Source organism: Zalophus californianus, chromosome 1 (assembly GCF_009762305.2).
Source record: "Zalophus californianus isolate mZalCal1 chromosome 1, mZalCal1.pri.v2, whole genome shotgun sequence".
NCBI lineage: Eukaryota > Metazoa > Chordata > Mammalia > Carnivora > Otariidae > Zalophus > Zalophus californianus.
The window spans coordinates 26285843-26308629 of NC_045595.1; the positions used below are offsets into that span (position 1 = coordinate 26285843).

General features: G+C 45.7%; 1 protein-coding gene across 21 annotated transcripts in view; it reads left to right on the plus strand.

Moving 5' to 3' along the window:
• Positions 1-1021: 1021 nt before the first annotated feature.
• Positions 1022-22787, plus strand: part of PXK (PX domain containing serine/threonine kinase like) — a 75909-nt gene continuing 54143 nt past the window's right edge. For 8 of the 21 annotated variants that reach the window (XM_027583226.2, XM_027583229.2, XM_027583238.2 and 5 more), the window contains exon 1: positions 1024-1257. In XM_027583226.2, the coding sequence (XP_027439027.1) occupies positions 1156-1257 (102 nt within the window). In that variant the 5' untranslated portion in view covers positions 1024-1155. Of the gene's footprint in view, positions 1258-20809; positions 21026-22787 lie in introns of those variants that run through there. The other 13 variants (XM_027583220.2, XM_027583222.2, XM_027583228.2 and 10 more) reach the window with 6 other exon arrangements.

A 22787-nucleotide genomic window follows, 5' to 3' on the forward strand; every position in this document is an offset into this window, starting at 1 on the left:
GTTAAAACTACATTTCTGGGGGAAGTTGAAACCACAGTTAGGTTGGTTATAAGCCCTGGTTTGGCGATGTAGCCTAGGATAAGTGACTCCATTTTGGGTCTATGATTTTTCTTTTCTTTTTTTTTTAATTTATTTTATTTTTTAAAGATTTTATTTATTTGACACAGACAGACACAGCGAGAGAGGGAACACAAGCAGGGGGAGCGGGAGAAGGAGAAGCAGGCTTCCCGCGGAGTAGGGAGCCCGATGCGGTGCTCGATCCCGCATCGGGACCTGAGCCGAAGGCAGTTGATCAACGACTGAGCCACCCAGGCACCCCAGTGGTTTTCTTTTCGACAAGGCCTTGTGGCTGGGGCCAAGGGTGGAGGTTGGAGTCCTGGACTGAGGCCCAGTTTTTAGGATCTCCAGTTCCAAGAGCTTGAGTCTGAGGGTCCTGGAGTCCAAAGGCTCCCACTGTGGGGTTCAATTCTGAGGACCCAGCTCTTAGATTCTTGGGTCTGAAAAGCCAGGATCAAGGGTTCAGTAAAACCTGAATCTTACGGGGTGGTTTTAGAAAGTTTCTGGGTCTGCAGGGGTTCGACTGAGGGTCTCATCTTGAAGGTCCCTTTTCTGGGTCTTAGGGTCCTTGGGCCCGGGAGGCCTGGGTGGGAAAGGTCCAGCTGTAAAAGTCTCAAGTCTGGCAGTCCCGGCCGAAAGTGAAAAGCCCAACATTGCAAACCTTGGTTTGGCAATCTTTGGGCCTGAGGGTTCCTGGATTTCAGGGCTCAGGACGCCCTGTCTTCGGATCTGAGGCTCTCTGGACGTGGTGGCTTAGGGTGGAATGTCCCGGGTCTGAGGCTGGATGCTGAGGGTAGCGGGTCTGCGGGCGGCTGCGAGGAGGTTGGAAACGCTGGTCGGGGGCAGCGGCGAACGGGGTAGTGTGGCGCTAGGACCCCGCGGGAGGCGGCGGCGGGAAGGGCGGCCAGTGTTGACAGCGACGGCGGCGGGGAAGTCGGCGCTAGGACCCTGCGGGCGCGGCGGGTGGCGGCAGCGCGTGGGGCGGCGCGTGTTGACAGCGGCGGCGGTGGCGGCGGCGGCGGAGCCGGGCGGCGGCGGGAGTCGGCGCCCCTGGTTCCTGCCCCTGGTGTCGAGGTGGTGGCGGACGGGTGTCCGGGGATGGCCTTCATGGAGAAGCCGCCGGCCGGCAAGGTGCTGCTGGACGACACGGTGCCGCTGACAGCAGCCATAGAGGCGAGCCAGAGCCTGCAGTCCCACACGGTGCGCGGCCCGCCGGTCGGGTGGGCGGCGCGGGGCGGCCCCGGGCCGCGAGAGGGCTTCGGGCGGCCCGGCGCTGGCCGGGCAGGGTCGCCGGGGCGGGGAGCGGGGCCGGGGGTCGGCGGCCCAGGCCGGGAGGGTAGTGCCGTGGTTGTGGCTCTGGGACAGGGGCCCCGGGGCCCAGGTGAACTCAGGTCTGCAGGGGCCGGGGGTGGGGATCGCAGTCCCGTGGGCCAAGCTGGAGGTGGGGCTCGGCGGTGCCGCTCCGAGTTGTAGGAGGTGTTGGATTCCCGGGCCCACCTTGACCAGGCGGAGTAAAGGGAACATTCGGGACCCTCTCCTCCACTTCTGCCCGCCTCCAGCCTTCTCTTTGGGGCCGCTGAGTTTTACTCCCTTCAGCTGGGGATCTGAGTGGCGGCGATGTGGATGTGCCGGGCCAAAAGGAAGTATGACTTTGGAGCCTACTTGTTGAGATAGCAGAGTGTAAGCGGCTGGGGTCTGCAGCCCCCGTGGCTGGGCAGCTGCTTGGCCTAGGCGCAGGGAAATGGTGAGGGAGGCAGTCTGGGGTCCTGCTGAGGCAGGTGTATGAGTGTGCTCCTTCCCTCCTCTAACCTGTTCTTTAGTGCGCAGTGGTACCATTCATTTGAGTTTAAAATACACTGGAGTAGCATAAAGGAGTAATAGGTCCTCATAGTAAACACAGGCAGAGTTCATTTCTGTTACCTATACTGTCTTTTATGGGTCTTTAAAACCAGGATTGTTTTCATTTGCCTGTACCTTTTTTTTTTTTTTTTGAAAAGCACACTGTGCATTATAATTTACAAGCAATAAACCTAGGAACCAGCAGAAAAACAGGAGCTGCCAGCCAGGGGGACTTTGTTTGGGAAATAATGAATGAGGGGAGAGAGAGATTCCTTAAATTGTAATATTTTGTCAGGTCACCAAATCAGATTCGGGCTCAGAGGCTTGTTTGTTTACCATTGCAGTGTGTTTAGGATTCATCATCTGGAGGCTAAAGCCCCACAATAGCCTTCTGTTTCTCTTTTTGTTCAAGCTGTTCTGGTGACTTCAAAGAGATCTTTTATTCTGTTGTATTAAAGTGGGACTTTTTTGAACCTCAGTTTCCTCTTCCGACAGCCGTGCTTTGTAGGGTTTGGATTGTTCAAAGTGTTCATTTCCAGTTAGGAAAATGATTATATTTTTAAAAAATGTATTTTATTTTTTAGTTTATCTTTAATCCTGTTTTATAGACTTGGGAGAAGGCACTGTGTTGGACAGAATTTTTACCTTCTGTAATGTATACCTATGGGAGTATGGGTTAAAGGTTGAAATTTAGGGCAGGTGTTCAAGAATAAATTCTGCTATTAAATTAGATTTTTGACTTGACTTTTGGCAAATTTTCGGGGAGAGGGGTTGAGTCTTTTAGGTTTATTTTTTGCTGAAAGTAGAGAGATGCTTATAAATGCGCACAGATCACTTCTTCCAGGAAGCATTCCATGATGGCCACTGCCCCAAGCCCTGTGCTCACTTGCACCTTAACCTAGATCAGTTGATGAAGGAAGCATTTCATGATGGCCACTGCCCCAAGTCCATGCTCACTTCCACCTTAACCTAGATCAGTTTATTCTGAAATTATTTCTTTAGTTTTCCTCTCCCCCAGGTTATGAGAGGAGGACAGGTGCTTAATTTTGGGTCCCAGTCCCTGGTGTCTGATAGGATTTCATATGTGTTTGTTGAATGAATAAACAAATTGCAACCTTACTTTGCCTCTTTTTTGTTTGTGTGAAACAGTAGTGGTGAGAATTGGAACAATGTGGCATCTGAAGTGCTAAGTTAAGGGGGTCAGTGCTTCAGCAAGGTAGTGAAAGATGTAATAGGATTCCATTTTTACTGCAGAGCTTTTCTTTAAGAAATAACATAATTTAGAGTAGAGAATGGGAGTCCCCATAATGATAACTGATCACAAAAGACAGTGACTCACAGGAGACCCATAGAGGCAGATGTGAATGAGTAAAAAACACTGTAGCATTGTCTTGCGCAATTTTTGACTGTTCTGTGTTCTTGTCATTTTAGCTGTAGAATTGGAGACTGGGAAATGTTGCATCAGCCCTGAACTTTATTGAGAAAATCATATGCTGATGCAGACTTTCTGGATTATTAGCCCCTTATGAGTAAGTCCCTTTAAAACAGGAACTGTTGGAAATTATTTTGGAAAGAAGTAGTTGTTAATGGTGGCAAATGGAAGAAAAGAGCATTGTTTTCTATTGGGAAAACTGAAGGTGGCTTTCCTACTTGTTAGCTGAAGGGAGGTGGTGTCCCAAAAGTCAGAGGGCAGTCCTCCCTCTGAAATGCTGAAAAATGGAAGTTGCTCCTTGTCTGTAGGATAGAAACGTACAGAGAGAGTATATAGTAGACAGCCTTTGAGTTGGAAGGAGCAAGACTTTTAATATAGTTTTGGGCAGACACTTGCTAGTCTGTGACATTGGTTGGGCAAGTCACAAAAAGGTTAACTTTTTGATGTGTAGTTTGATGTTGTAAAGAGGGTAATAAGAGCCTGCTCTGCCTGCCTTCCAAGGTTGTTACAAAGATCAAATGAACTAGTCTTTATGAAGTATTCGTAAAGGGCATTTCTTTCTTCTTCTATCTACTCACTCCCTGGTGAAATAACATCCAAAGCGTTAAACCGGGTAAAGTGTTCTTATTGAAAATAGCTAATTTCTATCCAGAGTTCCTTCCCTTATCAAGGTTGTTTACCTTTGGGAAACAGAATTTACAGCAGAAAATTTTAGGTTACATAGGATTTAAAATTTAGGGACTTGGAGGGGGGGAACTTCTGTGGCTTGGAAAACACAGATGCCAGGATGAAGGGGGCACAAGGTCACCACCAGAAAGGCATCAGCTAAATGATGAGAAACTGGAAGAGAGGGCACGGATTGGTAGATGATTCTGTTCCTGACTGTGGTCTGAATGATTTTATTTTCACTTTTATGGAGCACAATGAATTTGGCTTCAGGAAATACACCAGGCCTCTGCTGCAAGGAAATGAAACTTCCATAAAATCAGAAGGGACCATAGTTAGGGAGGATGCTTTCAGCCTGGGCTGGGAGGAAAGGGAAGGATTTTCCAAACAAAAGGAATTTGACTAAGAAGCCGTACAGGTGAATTGTGGGAAAGTTTGAGGGGATGAAGAGAAAACAAGGGAAATATGGATGTTCTTGGCGATGTGAAAGGGAAAACTTCTAAAAATCGATAGACTGAAAAAATGCTTACCTAGCTGAAATAGAAACCAGAGGAAACCAACAGTTTGGGAGAGGGTTGTTATCAAATATGCGTATCAGATTTTTGCTGGTCAATGTGCTATAGTGTGCTAGTGCTTCATCTCGGTTTTCTCCTTTTAAAATACTCTTCTGTGAGGTTCATCTGAATCAAGGCCCATTTACTCTGCATTTGGTGCATTTTGTTCTTGAGAAACAAAAGATAATTTTAGTGATATTTGAGGCGTAACAACATTTTTTAAATCTGGGAAAGATAATATTACATGTTGAGATCTTTACTGAAAATGCGTCTGTCTTTGACCTTTGATTTTTGGAAACTGTATTCCTGCACAGTTTATTTATTCAACAGCACTCATTAATTCGAGAAAAATGCGTTGTGTACCTACTGTGTGCCAGACACATGCTGGAGATCTGGTGGTCTGCTAGATAGCGCCTGCTTTCATTGAGCTTTTGTTCTATGGGATTCTGAGGTCTTCCATTTCCCAAGGTGTTGACAAGTCAGAGTCTTTACCTGTCATAACACAGGTGGTTTTGAAGTTCCTTTTGTGGCTTGGATTTTTGAGCCTCAGCTTTTTTAATCAGTGGCCTTTTTTATATAGTCTTTTAAACTCTATTCATATATCATCAGAATACCTATTCAAACGTGATGCCAAATTAGCAGACCTCATTGCCTTCAGAGCCTGACAGTTTAGGCAACCCAGTGCTCAATATCAGGATCTATCTGGGCTTCCTTTTGGGATGCTATTTGGAAGTTTCTTTAGAATTCCAAGTTATACTGACTACTTTAAAAAATTCCTTGAAGATATTTGCATAGGCAAATGCAGACCAAATGATAGTTCCTCATTTTATAATAAGATAATTAGTTTTCTTGAAATCTGCTTTTTTTTTAAAAGATTTTATTTATTTATTTGAGAGAGAGATGAGAGCACACACAGAGGGAGAAGTAGGCTCCTCACTGATCAGGGAGCCCAATGCAGGGCTGGGATCAGACCTCAGCTGAAGGCAGATGCTTAACCAACTGAGCCACCTAGCACCCCAAGTTTTCTTGAAATCTTATCACTTGTCTTCTACTTATATTTTTCCCCACTTGTTTTTGAAACCTGTAATGGATGGAGTTACAAAAGTCCGAGTTGGAATCTTTTAGATAATGGTAATTAGTTAATTTATTTTTATTTTTTTTTAAAGATTTTATTTATTTATTTGAGGGAGAGAGAATGAGAGATAGAGAGCACATGAGAGGGGGGAAGGCAGAGGGAGTAGCAGACTCCCTGCCGAGCAGGGAGCCTGATGTGGGACTCGATCCCGGCACTCCAGGATCATGACCTGAGCTGAAGGCAGTCGCTTAACCAACTGAGCCACCCAGGCACCCTGGTAATTAGTTAATTTAGAGATTGTAAGTAAACTGTACCTGTTGAAGTCAATTTTTTTGCAGCCTGATTTAGGGGCTGGTGATTTTTTTTTTTTTTTTTTTTTGAGAGAGCATGCAAGTGGGGAGGGGTAGAGGCAGAGAGAGAGAGAACCTTAAGCAGGCTTCACGCCCAGCACAGAGCCTGATCTCACAACCCCGAGATTATGACTTGAGCCGAAATCAAGAATTAGATGCTCAACTGACTGAGCCACCCAGGTGCCCCTAGGGGCTGGTGATTCTTAATCCTCATTTATCACCTCTTTTGAGGATTATCCCACTAGGAAGATTTCTTGTAGTAGGAATACAAATAAGAAGTTGGCTGTAGTTACTTGGAAGAAACATAGGATTCTGGGGCTGAAGTTTATTTTAGGAGAAAAGATCTTACGTGTTTTGCTCCTTAGGGGAATATTGTAAATATTCACCTGTGTGTATACAGCTTCCATGTATTTGTGATCTTAATGAGATTGTTCAAAATATAGATTGTTGATTGATGGTCTAAGTGGGTTCATTTGGGCCAACCAGAACAAACCTGTTTTCTACTGAGGCAGATAGTGGTTCCTTTTCAAGCTGCTGGAGGTTTCTAAGCAGCTTCACATGAAATGAGGCTCCTTTATGTCCCAGCTTTTGGCATCCTGAAAACAGGAGAGCTGAACTTGAATATTGTTTTAGAACTCAGAAGTGCTCGAGTGCTTGCGGGTGTTGTAGAAGAGAGAGTAATAGTTTTTTTTCCATTGTTTTTCCCCTGATATTGGAAGTCATCCTTGTCAGTGACTTCTTTTACAAGTCAGGTGCACATCGTAGGGGAAATTAAGGTATGACTGTCATCAGAGGAGATGACAGAGCCCTTCATTTTCACTTTGAAAATTTTGACTAAGGACTAAAGGACAAGCACTTTATCTGGGGTAAATATGTGGACCTCTGGAGGGGAAGAGTGTGTAGATTGACCATTTAGTCTCCAGCTGATCTTGTTGACTACCAAATTTGGGGTGAGTCTGGCCATTTCCAGCTGAAGATCAAACTGTCAAGTACTTTCTCCTGCTTACTAAGAGTACATTTTTACTATTGTCTTCAGATAATTGAGTAGTTATTTTTTGGTGGTTAAGAAGGTATTCCTATTAGTATAATATTAGTTTGGGGAACCCATTGCAAGAGGAGTCTTCTAGAAATTTTTTTTTTTAAAGATTTTATTTATTTATTCATGAGAGACAGAGAGAGAGAGGGAGAGAGAGAGAGAAGCAGAGGGAGAAGCAGGCTCCCAAGGAGCAGGGAGCCCGATGTGGGACTCGATCCCAGGACCCTGGGATCATGACCTGAGCCGAAGGCAGACGCTTAACCATCTGAGCCACCCAGGCGCCCTAGAAATTTTTTTTTTTTAGTAACAGCTTTATATATAACTCACATACTGTACAATTTACCCATTGACTAAACAAGTCAATATAAATATATTCACAGAGTTGTGTACTTATCTCCATAATCAGTTTTAAAATTTTATGTATTTATTTTAGAGAGAGAGAGAGAAAGAGCAGTGGGGGGAAGGGCAGCAGGAGAGGGAGAGAGAATCCTCAAGCAGACTCCCCGCTCAGCCCAGAGCCTAACCCGGGGCTCAATCCCAGGACCCTGAGATCATGATCTGAGCCTGAATCAGGAGCTGGCTGCTTAACTGACTGAGGCACCCAGCCCCCCCCTTTTAAAGAATAATTTATTTATCATAATCAATTTTGGAACATTTTCATTACCCTGAAAGGAAGCCCCATACCGTTTAGCCATCACCCTGGGAAGTTTATAACATTGCAATATGCTAAACTCAGGACAGATTCTTAGCACAAGTTCTTTACCTCTCTGGGTTTACCTCCTTTCACAATCTTATCAGAGAGACAGATTCTCCATAAATGCTCATACACATGTTTCGATAACTTCCCAGAACCTCCCCGGCCTGAAGCCTGCTCTTAGGCAGTGAATCTTAGGGTAAGAATCACCGCTGAAGGGTTTTCGAACTGCGAACTTGGAGAAGAAGCATGCATCTAAACAGTTCACCTTGCTGCCATATGAACCCTGCTTTCAGGAAGCTGTGGATTTGGAACAATAGATGAATTTTGTCCTGTTGGTGTGAAAGAGTTATTCTGGGTTGCACCTTGCTGAGTGCATTGAGCTGTAGGTGCCCAGATGACTTATTAGAGGAGCCCAGCGGGAGGGCAGAGGGCTCTGTGCTGGAGAACAGGGTGTTTGCGCCCTGGCCAGCTCTCTGTTTATGACATCTCAACAAGGTTGCCCGCATTTCTTTGGCGTGGCTCCTCAGAAACTGGTCGTTTCTCCTCAGTTCAGTCGAGGCTGTTTTGGGGTGATGGCAGGAGGCAGTGAATAGAGTGTTGGTATGGGACAAACCTGGGTCTAAAATGCTGGAACTGTTTCGGAGGTGGAAAGGGAAAGCAGGGTTGTTCCGCAGGCCTTCCTTAGAGCCTGCCCTTTGCCCAGGTGACAGGTGACTGGTGGGCGGACACGTGGTGCACTTTAGTCCTGCAGAGGGAAATGGAGCCTGAAGCAGGCCTATTCACACCACACCGCTAGCCTGGCCGGCACGACTGCTCTCACTGTCCCACCAGAGCATAGGGAAGGGCTGGCTGACACATTGCCGTGCTCTAGGCATCTCTGCGTGTGACCCTGTAGATACCACACTCTCTAACAGCCTTCCTCCGTTCTTCACTCCATGCTGCTTCTCGAGCTCCGACGGGCACTGTGGTCGGTGCTGGGGATGCGGTGGTAAGCAGGCCCGACTCCAGGAGCTTTGAGGCTACTGAGCATCTGAGCAAGCAGGACACACCTCTGTCCCTTCCTATTCCTTAAATGGTAAGGGGCATATGGGCAGCTTGTTCTGCCTCTGTCCCTGTCTTGCTCTTTGAAGTACCCGCCCCCAAATCCAGCCCTTGCTGTCTATATATTATTACTTTGATTCCATTTCAAACTAGCTCATTCCCTAGCTTATAGATAGTAAGCATTCAATAAATGTTTGTTGAGTAAGTGGATTTGTTGTATGATTACAGTTGTCTGAGCTGCAACTTGGGGAATCCTTCCTGTGGACAGCTACTTTACCAAGCTGGATATGCTTTTCTTTATTTAAAAACATTTTTTTTAAAGGATTTTATTTATTCATTTGAGAGAGACAGAGCACAAGCAAGGGGAGTGGCAGGCAGAGGGAAAAGCAGACTCCCCGCTGGGCAGGGAACCCAAAGTGGGGCTCGATCCCAGGACCTGGAGATCATGACCTGAGCTGGAGGCAGACGCTTAACTGACTGAGCCACCCAGGCGCCCCATGAAGCTGGATATGCTTTTCCTTCCTCTGAAATTCCCATTCAGCTTTATTGGTTCCAAATGTGCAAGAATTTTACATACCTGTTCTTTCTTCTTCTTCTTTTTTTTTTTAAAGATTTATTTATTTATTTTAGAGAGAGAGAGTGTGCACATGCCGGGGGGGAGGGGCAGAGGGAGAGAGAATCTCAAGCAGAGCCAGTGCTGAGCGTGGAGCCTGACGCAGGGCTCAATCTCACAATCCTGAGATCATGACCTGAGCCGAAACCAAGAGTCGATGCTTAACCAACTGTGCCACCCAGGTGCCCCCATACCTGTTGTTTCTTACTACTTTGTTTTCTATTTAATAATCTCTCCCTCCCACACATGTGAAAGTGTAAGGCGGAAACAGAGGGACAATACCTTAGTGACGTTGGACAAATGGTTTAATCTCTCCAGCCGGTTTCTTTGTAAAGTGTGGATGGTAAGATTAGTGCTGCTATGAGGGTTAACCGAGCTCACACAGGAACATTCTAACCAGAGCTCAACACGTAAGTATCAGCTGTTTTGATGTAGTGTATTACCTCTGTATTTGCCAGAACGCTAGTAACTTTTTAGGTACTAGTACTTGCTGGGCACTCAGGTATGCTCAACGGAAAAAGGAGAATTGTTTATTTAAAAGTTTGTCTCACTGTCAGCCATGACTGCTTTGCTAACAAATGGCAAAAAAGAGACCAGTGACATGTCAAAGAGCAACTCCCCTGCCGCCTTTTTCTCTTTCATTCTGAAGGAATCTGTTTTGATCCCCCGAGCTCCGGGGGATGCAGCACGGGGTCCCCTTCTGGGGCCGGCCACTGAACTGGCAGATGGGCTCCCAGAGGCCAGGCCTGAAGGGAGGCGGGCCCCTGGCAAATGCCCGTTTCAGCTCTTCACATCCCAGGTTTTGTTCGTCACCAAAATCGGTGTATGCACATTTGACCTCCAGCAGCGGGGTGAGAAAGTAAAATAGAAAGCCCTCTGCTTTGTTCTTTCCCCTGCCAAGTAGACCATGCCAACTGACATTTGTAAGGGGGTGGGCTGGGGGGCAGCTGACATCTTCAGAACGCCGCTTCTTGAGAAACGCTCTTCTATTCCGGAGAGCCCCGCTGAGTTCCTTTCCCCTAAGTGCCGCGCACCAGTAGGCAGCCTGTGGGCACAGACACCAGGTTTGGGTGCCTTTCACTCTGAAGCACAGAGCTTCTTCCTTATCTGAAATCCTCTATGGTGTTGGGAACCTTAGCAAGCACCTGAGGAGTCTCCTGTGAGCTGGGCACTGGGCCGTGTATTAAGATAAAAAGACGAATGAAGCAGGGAACTTATATCCCGGTAGAGGTGGCAGACGTATAAACCAAGGGTGAAGTAAGGTGTTGAAAGTGCCAGCCCACCTGGGAGCCAAGAGGGGGCAGTGGGAGTGGCTCCAGCCACCCAGGTCCTTCCTGGGGCTTTGGGCTGAACAGCCTCTCAGAGAACAGCTTCTAGATCAGTACTCCCCAGGCTTTTGAACTTGCAAACTCCTTTCATAGTACTTCTGAATGGTAAAAAAAAAAAAAAAAAAAAAAAACCTTCTGGAAGTGATTTTGAATTAAAAAAATATTTTATTCAGATCAGTACATTATTAAAAATTATATTAATGTTTGGGATCTGAATTACACTGTTTTTTGAAATATGAGAGGCAGTGAGAATTGTGATAAGGTGAATACAGCTTACAGCACTGATAATGAGTGTCTTCAATTTGCAGAATTACCAATTTTATGATGGTTCTCACTTCTCATATTTCTCATGAACTCACTTAACTCATATTTTACCATTGGCATTCCTAATAAAGCCTATCTTTAGTCATGGTACATTAATGGATGTAAATGAAACCATGTATGACTCAGAGCAAAATCAATTAAAAAGCTACGTAGTGGCCAAAACCATGATAAACCAAATAAACCATGAACACACTCATCTGATTTCTATGACTGGTCCCATGTTTCTTGTGTGTTCACTTGGAGGCTCTTAGTCTGTTCTGGGTTAAAGGGAGAAAATTTATATATATATTTTTAAAGATTTTATTTAGTTGTCAGAGCACGCACAAACAGAGGGAATGGCAGGAAGAGGGAGAAGCAGGTTTCCCGCTGAGCAGGGAGCCCGATGCGGGACTCGACCCTAGGACCCTGGGATCATGACCTGAGCTGAAGGCAAATGCTTAACCAGTTGAGCCACCCAGGGGTCCCAAAGGGAGAAAATATTTAAATAATTGTTTTATTGATGTATTTTTTAAAAAGTAGAAACATACAAGCCTTGTAGCCTTTAACACGTAAATCCTTCCAGAGACTCTAGTTGTTCATCCTATTCTAAACCATTACTAACTCACCATAAGGATCTCAGTTTAAAATACTAATGAATGACTAGCTATGTTCTCTGAGGCTAGGTTGCATTTGCAGACTTCAGTTCATTCAGCAGATACTGCTGTGAGCATGCCCCTTGTTCTTGGCACTGTGCTAGGCACTTGGGGTGCACATCGGAGCAAGACAGATGTGGTCCCTGCCTTTGTTTGTTCATTCCAAAAGGATCTGTCATGGAGGATTCTGGTGTGGGGTAAAAGATGGGGAAGGGAGATTGGGGCTAGCCGTGGGGCCCCTTAGAGGCCAGGCTCAAGTTTCTGAATAGCAGTGAGGGACTTGAGTGGATATGTAGCATGTGGAAGTGGTGTTTTAGAAAACTTAATTTGCTGGCGGTGTGTAGGGGTCCGTGAAAATCGTGAAGGGAGGGAAAAAGAGAGTCCAGAGTGGTAGTGAAGCAGTGGGCTTAGAAAGGCCACATCAGGGGTGCCTGGGTGGCTTAGTCGGTTAAGTGTCTGCCTTCGGCTCAGGTCATGATCCCAGGGTCCTGGGATTGAGCCCTGCATCGGGCTCCCTGCTCAGCAGAGAGCCTGCTTCTTCCTCTCCCTCTCCCTGCCACTCTGCCTTCTTGTGATCTCTATCTCTCTGTCAAGTAAATTAAAAAAAAAAAAGAAAGGCCACATGAGGTCAGTGGCACAGGGGAGAGAAGGACTGGAGAGAGGGAGGAATGCAACAGAGAAGTCTGCTAAGTAGAGGCCGTAAGGGAAACAAAGGCACCAGAAATGATTAGAGAAACAGTCCTGGTCTTCCCAGGAAGATCGTGAGTCTGAGTTTGGTTCTAGAAAGTTCGGGCAATACTGAAGAGGCAGTGGCACTTGCCATGATAACAGCTGGCATTGTTTAAGCACTTAGTACGGGTGGGGCCCAGCCCTGTGGTAAGTTCTCTATGTTACTTATCTCATTTCCTAAGTTGGACAAATGCCGGCCCCCCTTGTAACCACTGTAACATTTTCATCTCCAGATACTTCCTTGAGGCCTCTTTGCAGTCAGTATCCTTCCTCTGATCCCTGGCAGCTGCTGGTCTGCTTTCCGTTACTGTCATTTCACCTTTTCTAAAGTGTTATATATAAATGGCATCTTATAGGGTATAATGGTTTGCGTCTGGCTTCTTTCACTTAGCGTAAAGCTTTGAGAGTCTTTCACGTTGTCGCATGTTTCTTTTTATTGCCCAGTAGTATTTCACTGTTTGTTATGCATTCATTAGCTGGTTGACATTTGGGTTGTTTCCACTTAGGGGCTGTTGTGAATAGAGCTTCTATGAGCACTGGGTACCAGTCTTTGTGTGGACGTACTTTCATTTCTCCTGGGCAAATACCTAGGAATGGAATTGCTTAGTCATATGGTAAGCGTATATTTAACTTTAAAAACGAAATTGGCCGAACTCTTCTAGATTCTTACCTGATTCTTGTGGCAACTCTGGATTGAGTTCACTGTTATCTCCATTTTTCAGTTGGAAGAAAATGAGGTGCTGAGAGGGTAAGTAACTTGCTCCAGGCCATAGAGCTGGGGGCAGCAGAATGGCTTGTAGGCCAGTGGACATTGAGCCATCGCTGGCCTGATCTATTATTAGGGCCTGCAGAGCAGTGGACCTGTTTGATGGCTCCACGAAGCCCAGGCCTGGACGAGGGTGAGTTAGGGGCCCTCCCCTGAGCCATAGAACCAGACACTAATTTGGGTTGCCATTTTCTCAGTTCTCCCATCCTGGCTGCAGAGGGGTGGACTTATGTGCAGTGGAGGCTTTAGGGCAATGCTGTCTAACGGAAATATAATGCAAACCACGTATGTAATTTTAAGTTTTCTCATAGCCACATTAGAAAAGTAAAAAGGAACAGGTGAAATGAATTTAAATAATCTGTTCCTAACCCAATATATCCAGAATATTATTTCAGTAGATAATCACTATAAAAACTATTACTGTGTTTTATGTTCTTTATGTCATACAAAGTTTTTGAAATCTGGTGTGCATTTTACAGGTACAGCATACCTCGGTTGGGACTAGGCACATTTCAGGTGCATGATAGCTCCATCCTGCTTGTGCCTACTGTACTGGGCAGCCCAGATACAGACATTAAAAATAATATCCAGATGTGCGGTTGCTAATATGGAAAGAGATTCATCTTATTTTAAGTGAGGGGAGAAAAGCAAGTCATAACATACTGTGTTTAGTGTGCTCATGTTTTCATAAATATCTAATGTTTATATCTGCAAACAACCTATAACTCTACTGGCCAGTGGCTACAGTTAGCCACTTAGACTACTTACATTTAGTAAAATTAAATAAAACTTAAACTTCAGTCTCTCAGTCAGTGGCCACTGTGTTGGACGTCACAGCCTTAGGTCAGTACTCTCTCCAGACTGCTGAGCCGCGTGAGAAGAGCTGAGCGGGACCTGCCCGTCCTGCAGCCAGTTGGGCTTTGTGACCGTTGAGACCCAGAGCCTTCATGGTTTCTGACAGAGTAAAGCCCAGGACAGAGGTGCAGCTGTTGTTGGAGTTTTAACAGGAGCATAGTGTGGAAACAGAACAGCCTAGTCAAAGACTCTGTTCCCTTCTGGGACAACTGAAGTTAACCACCATTCACATTGCTGGGTGCTCACTCCAGAAGCCTGATGTCCACTTGAGGCACGTTCATCTAAAAATGTTCCTCTCTGCTGCTTTAGAGCCTGCCTCATGTTCATGGGGGGGCTTATTTAACCTTGGGAAGAGAAAAGAATTTTCCCACTTGTACACAGCTTCTGTGCGGTGCCTGATGACATTCAGCCCGAAGTTTGTGAGCGTGCAAGAGGGGGCAGTTTGCTGAGCGCCAAGGTCTCCCAGTCAGGAGACTGGGCCGGGAGGTGTGTCAAGAGCTCTGCGACTGTTTCTTACTCCTCTTACCCAGGCCTGGGTCCCCGTGGTCCGCAGTCTGCCCCTCACTCTCTCTGGGCTCTTCCTCACTTGAGGAACTGGTTCTGCCTGTTTAGCTGACCTCTCCAGCAAAATGAGGGGTGTCTGATGTGTAAGCGTTCTGCCTCAGGCCGCATAGGGTAGGAAGTGCTGTGCCCTGGGTCAGACAGGCCTTGGGTAGAGTCCATTCTCCTGACTTCCTAGCTGAGTGCCCTTGTTTAAAGCACCTGCCCTCTCTGAAAAGTGGGGTTCTTGTGAAAGAGATATAGTGACATGTACCTCCAAGCACTGTGGGGAGTTGGGATAAGCTGAGGAACAGGAGTTAAGTGCTCCACGAACGTAGCGGTTACTACCTTCAGCTCTGAAGAGGTCGACGGCAGTGTGGTGTGTAGAGTCATTGACATGGTTATGATTGAAACTAGCATCTCAGGAGGACACAGGGATTCTATTAGGAGAGGCAGAGTAAATTTATGTGCAGTCAGCCCTCCCTCATTCTTCGTGATGCTGAGCAGTTCTACCCCGTTGAAACCACCAGGGACTTCCCTAGCTTGACTTCCCCATAGTTTCAAGCTCCTTTCCCACCAAATATTTTACCACCCCGGATACTAATAGAAGAGTTAGTTATTTTGACTTTCATCTTCTGTTTTTCCAATCTCTCCACAGTAAAAGTGCTGGTGAGTCATAAAATGACTAAAAGTTCCCTCGCCAAAGGAAAAAAGATGAGAGCTTGCATTTGTCGTTGATAATGTAGTGTGCTCTTATCCGAGCTCAGATCATCTCAGTGCTTATCACTCAAGATTCTTTGTTTGAAAGTAGCATGTTTTAAATTACATGTATAGCAAACCAAGGAACTTTTGGAAAAATTGTTTTTCCTGATTAGGAAAGTAAAATATGCTCATTGAGGATAACCTAAAAAATATGAAAAAAATAGCTAAGAGAATTTAAACCACCCATAATCTCACCCCAGAGATAGCTGCTGTTAACATTTGTTGTGGTTCCCTCTTCTTATCAATGTTATCACTGTTTTTTATCCTTTTAGAATATTTGACATTATAGCATACACATTGTCCTGTGTAATGAAAAATAATTTTAATACACCATTCTAAAGGCTTGCATATTCTTCCACTACATGATTATACCATAAACAACATAACCATTCTCTTGTTGTTGATATCCGGGGTTTTTTAGGGTGAGGTTTTTTACTTAGCTTCCTTAAAAGTGGATATAGAAGGGATTCCTGGCTGGCTCAGTTGGTGGAGCATTGACTCTTGATCTCGGGGTTGTGGGTTTGAGTCCCACGTTGGGTGTAGAGATTACTTAAAAATAAAATCTTTCTTTTTTTTCAGAGATTTTATGTATTTATTTTGACAGAGAGAGAACACAAGCAGGGGGAGCACCAGGCAGAGGGAGAGGGAGAAGCAGGCTCTAAGCTGAGTAGGGAGCCCGACACAGGGCTCGATCCTAGGACCCTGGGATCATGACCTGAGCCGAAGGAAGGTGCTTAACTGAGCCACTCAGGCGCCCCTTAAGAATAAAATCTTAAAAACAAATAAATAGGTAAATAAATAAATGTGGGCATAGAAGCTGGGACAAGAGCTGGAGTAATGGTGCTTGCTGTCAGAAATCAGAGACTGATACAATTATTTCCTGTGTTCAAAGGGAATGGCTGCTTTTTGTTGTTCCCTTGGTGCTCCTGACAGTGCTGTGGCCATCTCCTGGGCTTGCTGATTAGGGCCCGTACACACCTTGTGTTTCCTATTTCTTAGCAGAAAAGAAAACTAAGTTCCAAAGCTGGCCTCTGTGCTGGGTGCTGTAAGTATACAATCTCATCTAATACTTACTGCCATCCTGTTGGAAAGGTATGATTTTGCAGATAATAAACTGAAGCTCAGAGGCTCAGCAGAGTTAGGTCACAAAACTAGTAAGTGGCGGCTGGGCTTTGAATTGGGTCTCTGTGACTGGAAAGCAAGGCCCTCTCCCCCTGGGGACTTGCGGTGGTGGCATGGGGGAGGGGCGCACAGTGTGGCTGATCAGCACATCAGCCCCCAGAAGGCTTTGGGGCCCTGGCACAGGGTGGTAGGCAGAGAAGTGGTCCCAGGAGGAGGAACACTTCCTTCCTAGCTGGTACTCAGGTTGGTACCAGCTGAGGGCGGGAGCGTTGAGGAGTTGGCCACCCTCAGATACCAGAGTCCCCACAAACATCATTATTTCCAACCAGATCGGAGTTTGTGTGTTTACTGTCTTTTCTAGCCAGCCAGCTAAATAGTGGTTCTCGGAGGTTATGTTCACTGCGTCTGTTTCTACACTTTTAGGGCATCGGCCCAAGAAATTTGAGGATTATTGGAGGTTATATTTATTACTATTTGAGCCCGAGATTTTTGAGGGTTTTCTCCCCTTTGCTTTGATGTAAGATGGATTCCCATCTTAGCAAATTATATAATTTGCTTTGGCGTCATTTAAGGGTCCTTGTACTACAGAATGCCATAGGAACTGCTGTTTAAAATGCCACGTTTGGGGCTCCTGGGTGGCTCAGTTGTTAAGTGTCTGCCTTTGGCTCAGGTCATGATCCCAGGGTCCTGGGATTGAGCCCCACCTCGGGCTCCCTGCTCAGTGGGAAGCCTGCTTCTCCCTCTCCCGCCTCCCCTGCTTATGTTCCCTCTCTCACTGGATCTCTGTCTGTCAATAAATAAATAAAATCTTTAAAAAAAAATAAATAAAATGCCACGTTCATTCTCTAGTCATGTCTGCGGCTGAAAGGATTTTTGAGCCCTGCTTTGCAGTGTTTCTCCTAGCTGAAACATCGGCTGGCTATCTTTGAAGTTGGCGTGGAGACCAGCTCCCGCAGCAGGGCAGGAGACTGTCTGGCAGAGGAGAGCTTGGACTTCAAAAGGCCTGGAGAAGGAAGAAGCATGCTCAATAAGGCGGTGGCACCTCACTGCAGGCATCAAAGCACGTTTATGATGTGTTCCTTGCCCCTTCTGGGAACACAGAGTAGAAACTGGAGAACTTTGCATAAAGGTGAAGCACACAGTTCTAGGATTCAGTTTAGATTCAATTGGCTTCACTCACCTGCCCGAATTTAGGATGAGATAGTGGTGATTCTTCATATGCCTTTTTTTTTTTTTAAAGATTTTATTTATTTATTAGAGAGAGAGCGTGCTGGTGCAAACAAATGGTGGGTGGGTGAGGGAGCGGGAGAAGCCAGTGGAGCAGGGAGCCCGATGCAAGGCTTCGGATCTAGAGATCATGACCCCAGCTGAAGGCAGACACTTAACCGACTGAGCCACCCAGGCTCCCCCCTTCAAATGCCTTTTAAAACCCTAATGCTTTCATTGCTTTGGTGGCAGGTTTTGCACATTATTGGAGTGCACAGCAATGAGAATATAACATAGGTACATTTCAGCACTGAAAATCTGCAAATGAAACAATAAGTAATGAATATTTAGCAGAGTAAGGAGTAATCATTAATTCTAGGTGAAATATTAAGACTTATAAGCAGACAGGCAGGTTGCTGGTGAGCTAAGCAGAAGTCCTGCAACTGAGAATTTCCTCGGAGACCTTGTTGTCCTTCTGGATGATGTTGCCCACAACCCGTGAGGTGTGGCTCTTGTGCTGTGTGATACCAGGGGTTTGAATATTGAGTTTATAAACGGATGATAAATCAGGGCTAGGAAGATCCATGGAGCCTTTCTTTTTTTTTAAATTATTTTTTATTATTTAAGTAGAGTTGACATAGAACTCTGAGAGCATGAGAGGGGGGTGGAGGAGCAGAGATAGAGAGAGAAGCAGAATCCCTGCTGAGCAGGGAGCCTGATGCAGGGCTCGATCTCAGGACCCTGGGATCATGACCTGAGCCGAAGGCAGATGCTTAACTGACTGAGCCACCCAGGCACCCTGTGACCTATTTATTTCATAACTGGAAGTTTGTACATCTTTTTTTTCTTTAAAGATAAGTGTACTCTTTTTTTTTTTAAGATTTTATTTATTTATTTGACAGAGAGAGAGACACAGCGAGAGAGGGAACACAAGCAGGGGCAGTGGGAGAGGGAGAAGCAGGCTTCCCCCTGAGCAGGGAGCCCAATGTGGGGCTTAATCCCAAGACCCTGGGATCATGACCTGAGCCGAAGGCAGTCGCTTAACAGCTGAGCCACCCAGGTGCCCCAAATTTGTACATCTTAATCCCCTTCACCTATTTCACCCATGCCCCCACCCCCCATGGAGATTTTCTTGAGCATGCTGTTTGACTTTTCCTAGATGTAGGTACACATGAAAAAGCAACATGTTTCCTCCTTCCCAAAGGAGCAATACAAAGAAATATGTGATTCTAGCCCTTGAAGAACTTAATTCAGTTGGAAAGAGTCCCTCCTCTCCCCAGACATAGGTAGACATAGGACAGAAATAGCAGTAACATGATTAAACAGCTGACCTTGCCAGGTGTTGACTCTAGAACAGAGAAAGAGGGGAGTCAGTAAGGGATGTTTAGGATACACAGAGTCTGACTGAGGAGAGGAGGGTTTGAGGAGAAGGAAGGGTTAGAACACTTTGGTTGGGTGATAGCAGAACATGGAAGCTAGGCTAAGGAGTTGGGTTTTATTCTGTGGCCAGTGGGAGCCCTGGAAGGTTCCTGAGTAGGGAAATAGGATGATGTTGGATGTCCAGCAAGTTCACGCATGCTCAGCGTTCTTTGCAGGCCTTACTATGAAGGGAAAGTGCCAGGAGGAAGTGGGTTTGGGAATGAACCCAAGAGAGTGGTGTGGCTAGCCGGAGACCGGGCCTCCTACCCCAGAGCTACCACTTTCTAGTAAGGCATTTGCCCTTTCAGAGACTCCTTGTCCCCAGCTGCAAAATGAGGGTAATGGTTCCCATCGGCAAGGAGGGGTGAGGGTGGGGATGGAGGAGGCTGTGAGGTTTGGTGGGTGCTTGGGTCATTTGTTTCCTTCCTCTCTTGAGAGGGTTTTTATTTTTACAGTGTAAAGCTGTTTCCTCTTTAAGAGGTTTAGAACCGTGGTGTTCACCCCTGGCTGCACATTAGAATCACCTGGGGAGCTTTTAGGACCTACTAATGCCTGTGTTTCAGCCAGACAAGTTAAATCAGAATCTCTAGGCGGGAGGGTCAAACCATTAGTATCCTTTTTTTTTTTTTTTTTAAGTTCTCTAGGTGATTATAGAATGCAGCAGGGTTGGGACCCTCTGCTTTAGAGGTGATGATGTGGGAACACGGACAGGTAAAATATCTCCAAACAGTTGCTCTCATCTCTCTGTACTTTGAGTCTCTGAGTAAATCTGATCTCTCTGCCAAAAGGGAAGGATGAAGAATTATGTGGGTTAATCTAGTTTGAAGGTTTGCTTAAGTTTTGGTTTTAGCTCCTTTAACACGTTTTTCCCCCCAAAGTGATCTGTGTTTGTAGCCTCATTAATGTCATTTGGGGCCAGACAGATTCAAAATAAGTTTTCCTCCTTAGTTTTTCCTACAATTTCATCAAACCAAGGCATCTTTGAATATCAGCTGTTGTGCAGGGAAATCTTAAATACCTCTCTGAAAACTCAGGAAACAAAATGCCAGTGAGGATGCTTACTTGGAAAATGGCCTGTGTTGGAAGCATTAAGGAACAGTTGTGGAAATGACAACCCCAACCCCGCCCCCCTTCCCCCAGGATTGGAGTCAGTAGGTCAACATCATTAGAAATGAACCACCTGAGTTCCACCATCTAGTGAGGACTCTCATCTTTCAGGACTGCAGAAAGAGCTCAGAGCGCCCCAGGTTCCCGAGGGTTGCCAGTCATACCTGGCAGGTGGGAAGGTCTGGGGAATCAGGTACTTGGGTTGCACTTCCCACTCAGCTGCTTCCTAGTCGTGCCACCTTGGACAGCTCACTCAGTTTAGCTGAGCTGAGATCTACCCTCTAGGTTAATGTGAGCATTGAAAGAGAAGCATTGAGTAAAGGGCTTAGCAAAATTCCTGGCACAGGATCGGTGCTCACTTCTCTTTAACCTCACTTAAGTCAGAAATTCTGTGGTCCTGGGGCCTTTCCAGTTGGAAGAACTTCTGCGCCAGACCATACTGACTAGCCAAAACGCTAGGGCTTGACAGGGTGGCCACCCTGCCCCATCAAGATAAAGGGTGTGGTGGTGTTAGGAGGGGCAAGAAGAAGGCCCTTTGAGGAAGTGGCGGCAGATAGTGGGTTTTGGGGGCAGGTGTAGATCCGTGTGACTCAGGCTGCGCTACAGAGTTCTTAGCTTTCCCTTTTTGCCTGACAGGCCTTGCTGGTTTGTCGTCTCTCTGATACACACTGCAGTTTCCATTGCACATCAGAGATGGTGGGGCAGATGGGAATGGTTCCCTGGAGGATTCTGGGCTGCTGACTGCAGCTCAGGAGGAAGAGGCCTGACTTCAAATGTTGGGTTTCTGCTAGTCCCTGGGGCTTTAACAAGAGCTACCACCGGTTGCCAGCAATGGACAGCTGTGCTGTGTTTACTGTACAAACTGGAGATTTGAGGTAAACTATTTCCTTTTGGTTAAGTGGAAGGTGGTATTAAGCAAACTAAAAAAAATTCAAATGTTTTATAGTTAGGGACCAACTTGTCTTATTGAACTGGAATAAAAATATTTCTGAGCAGGGGTGCCTGTCTGACTCAGTTGGTAGAGCAACTCTTGATCTTGGGGTTGTGAGTCTGAGCCCCATGTTGGGGGTAGAGTTTACTTAAAATATTTTTGAATGACGTCACCTTATATTCCCCAGTGTCTTTCTGTATCTGTTGCCAGATGGCAGATGGGACTTGGGGACCACAGGGAAGCCTTAATGGGTCCTAATGTGTTTTTACACAATGGGTGATGCTTTCAGGCACCCACTTAGTTACCCACTGGTAACTAAGCAAAGTCTAGGTGGACACAAGTGTGTTACAAGTGGTGTTGTATATGAGGTACCAGTGGGCTACAGCCAAGGGCAGATGATGACAGAGGTAACCCCCAACACCACCCTGTAACCCAGGCCTCCATGGACTGGGATGACTGGTTTATTGATGCACCTGAACCTGGGTTTCTCAACCTTGGCACTAATGACATTCGGTGCCAGGTAGTTCTTTGTTGGGGGGTGGGGGTGGGCTGTGCTGTGCATTGTAGGTGTTTAGCATCGTCCCTGACCTCTATCTACTGGATGCCAGTAGCACTCCCCCGCCCCTTGTGACAACCAAAGATGTCTCCAGACATTGCTAAATGTCATTTGGGTCAGAATCACCCTCTTTGGAAATCACTGGCCTAAATTTAAAGAATGTCTTGGCACAAACTTTAATGAGGATGTCATTTTGGCTATCACAGCCTGACATCATGACCCAGGTATTATCTTGCAGTTACTGCTTCCCTCTGCCAAATGCTTTTCCCAGTCATTATTGTGTGCCATTTTATAGACAAGGTTTTTTTTTTTTAAGACAATATAATAATCATAATCAATAATAACCAACTTTATAGGGTATCAGTGAAGGGACTTCAGGAATACCTTAGCAAGACTATTAGCCTGATAGTGCTGGGATCCTGGAGTAGAGACAACTCTAGAGGCATATGGAAGACTAGAACACATAATGATTACTGTCAGTTGTGGGGAGGGGAGAAGAATAAAGGGTGAAGAGCATATATAAAGGAATACAATGAGAAGATGTTTGCCAATTGAATAGTGTAGACATAACCTATTCTGGCACAAATATACGTTCAGGAAGTTCTGAATTTTATTAAGTAAACTCTACCCTCAGTGTGGGTCTAAACTCACGACCCTGAGATCAAGAGTCACATGTTTATAGACAAGTTTTTAAAAAAAAATCTAAATTGGGTGTCTACAGAAGGAAGGAATGAAGTCAGACTGTACTTTTCTTGTTCAAACTTACACCGCAGCATGAAAGAAGTACAGGGATTGGAACGTTATGGGTGCTTTAGTGGATGTTTACTACTGGCAGCAACGTCTTCAGAAAGCACAGTCCTGAACTTTAAACTCAACATATGTAAAGCGAGACAGCCGTGTTTATTCAGTACCTACCAAGTGCCCAACACTGAACCGGAATTTTTGAAATTAATGTTATTCTTCTTATAAATCATAGTGAAATAATAGATGCTAGAAGTGATTTTTGAGAATTAACATTTTCCCCCAATTTTAGGCATCAAAAAAGCTTGTCGATGTGTAGTTGTTTGAAGTACTCAATTATATGTGCTAATTTCAGCTTGCCTCTAAGAATGTAACAGCCCAGAAAATTTGCCAGTAAGACAACCCTGGA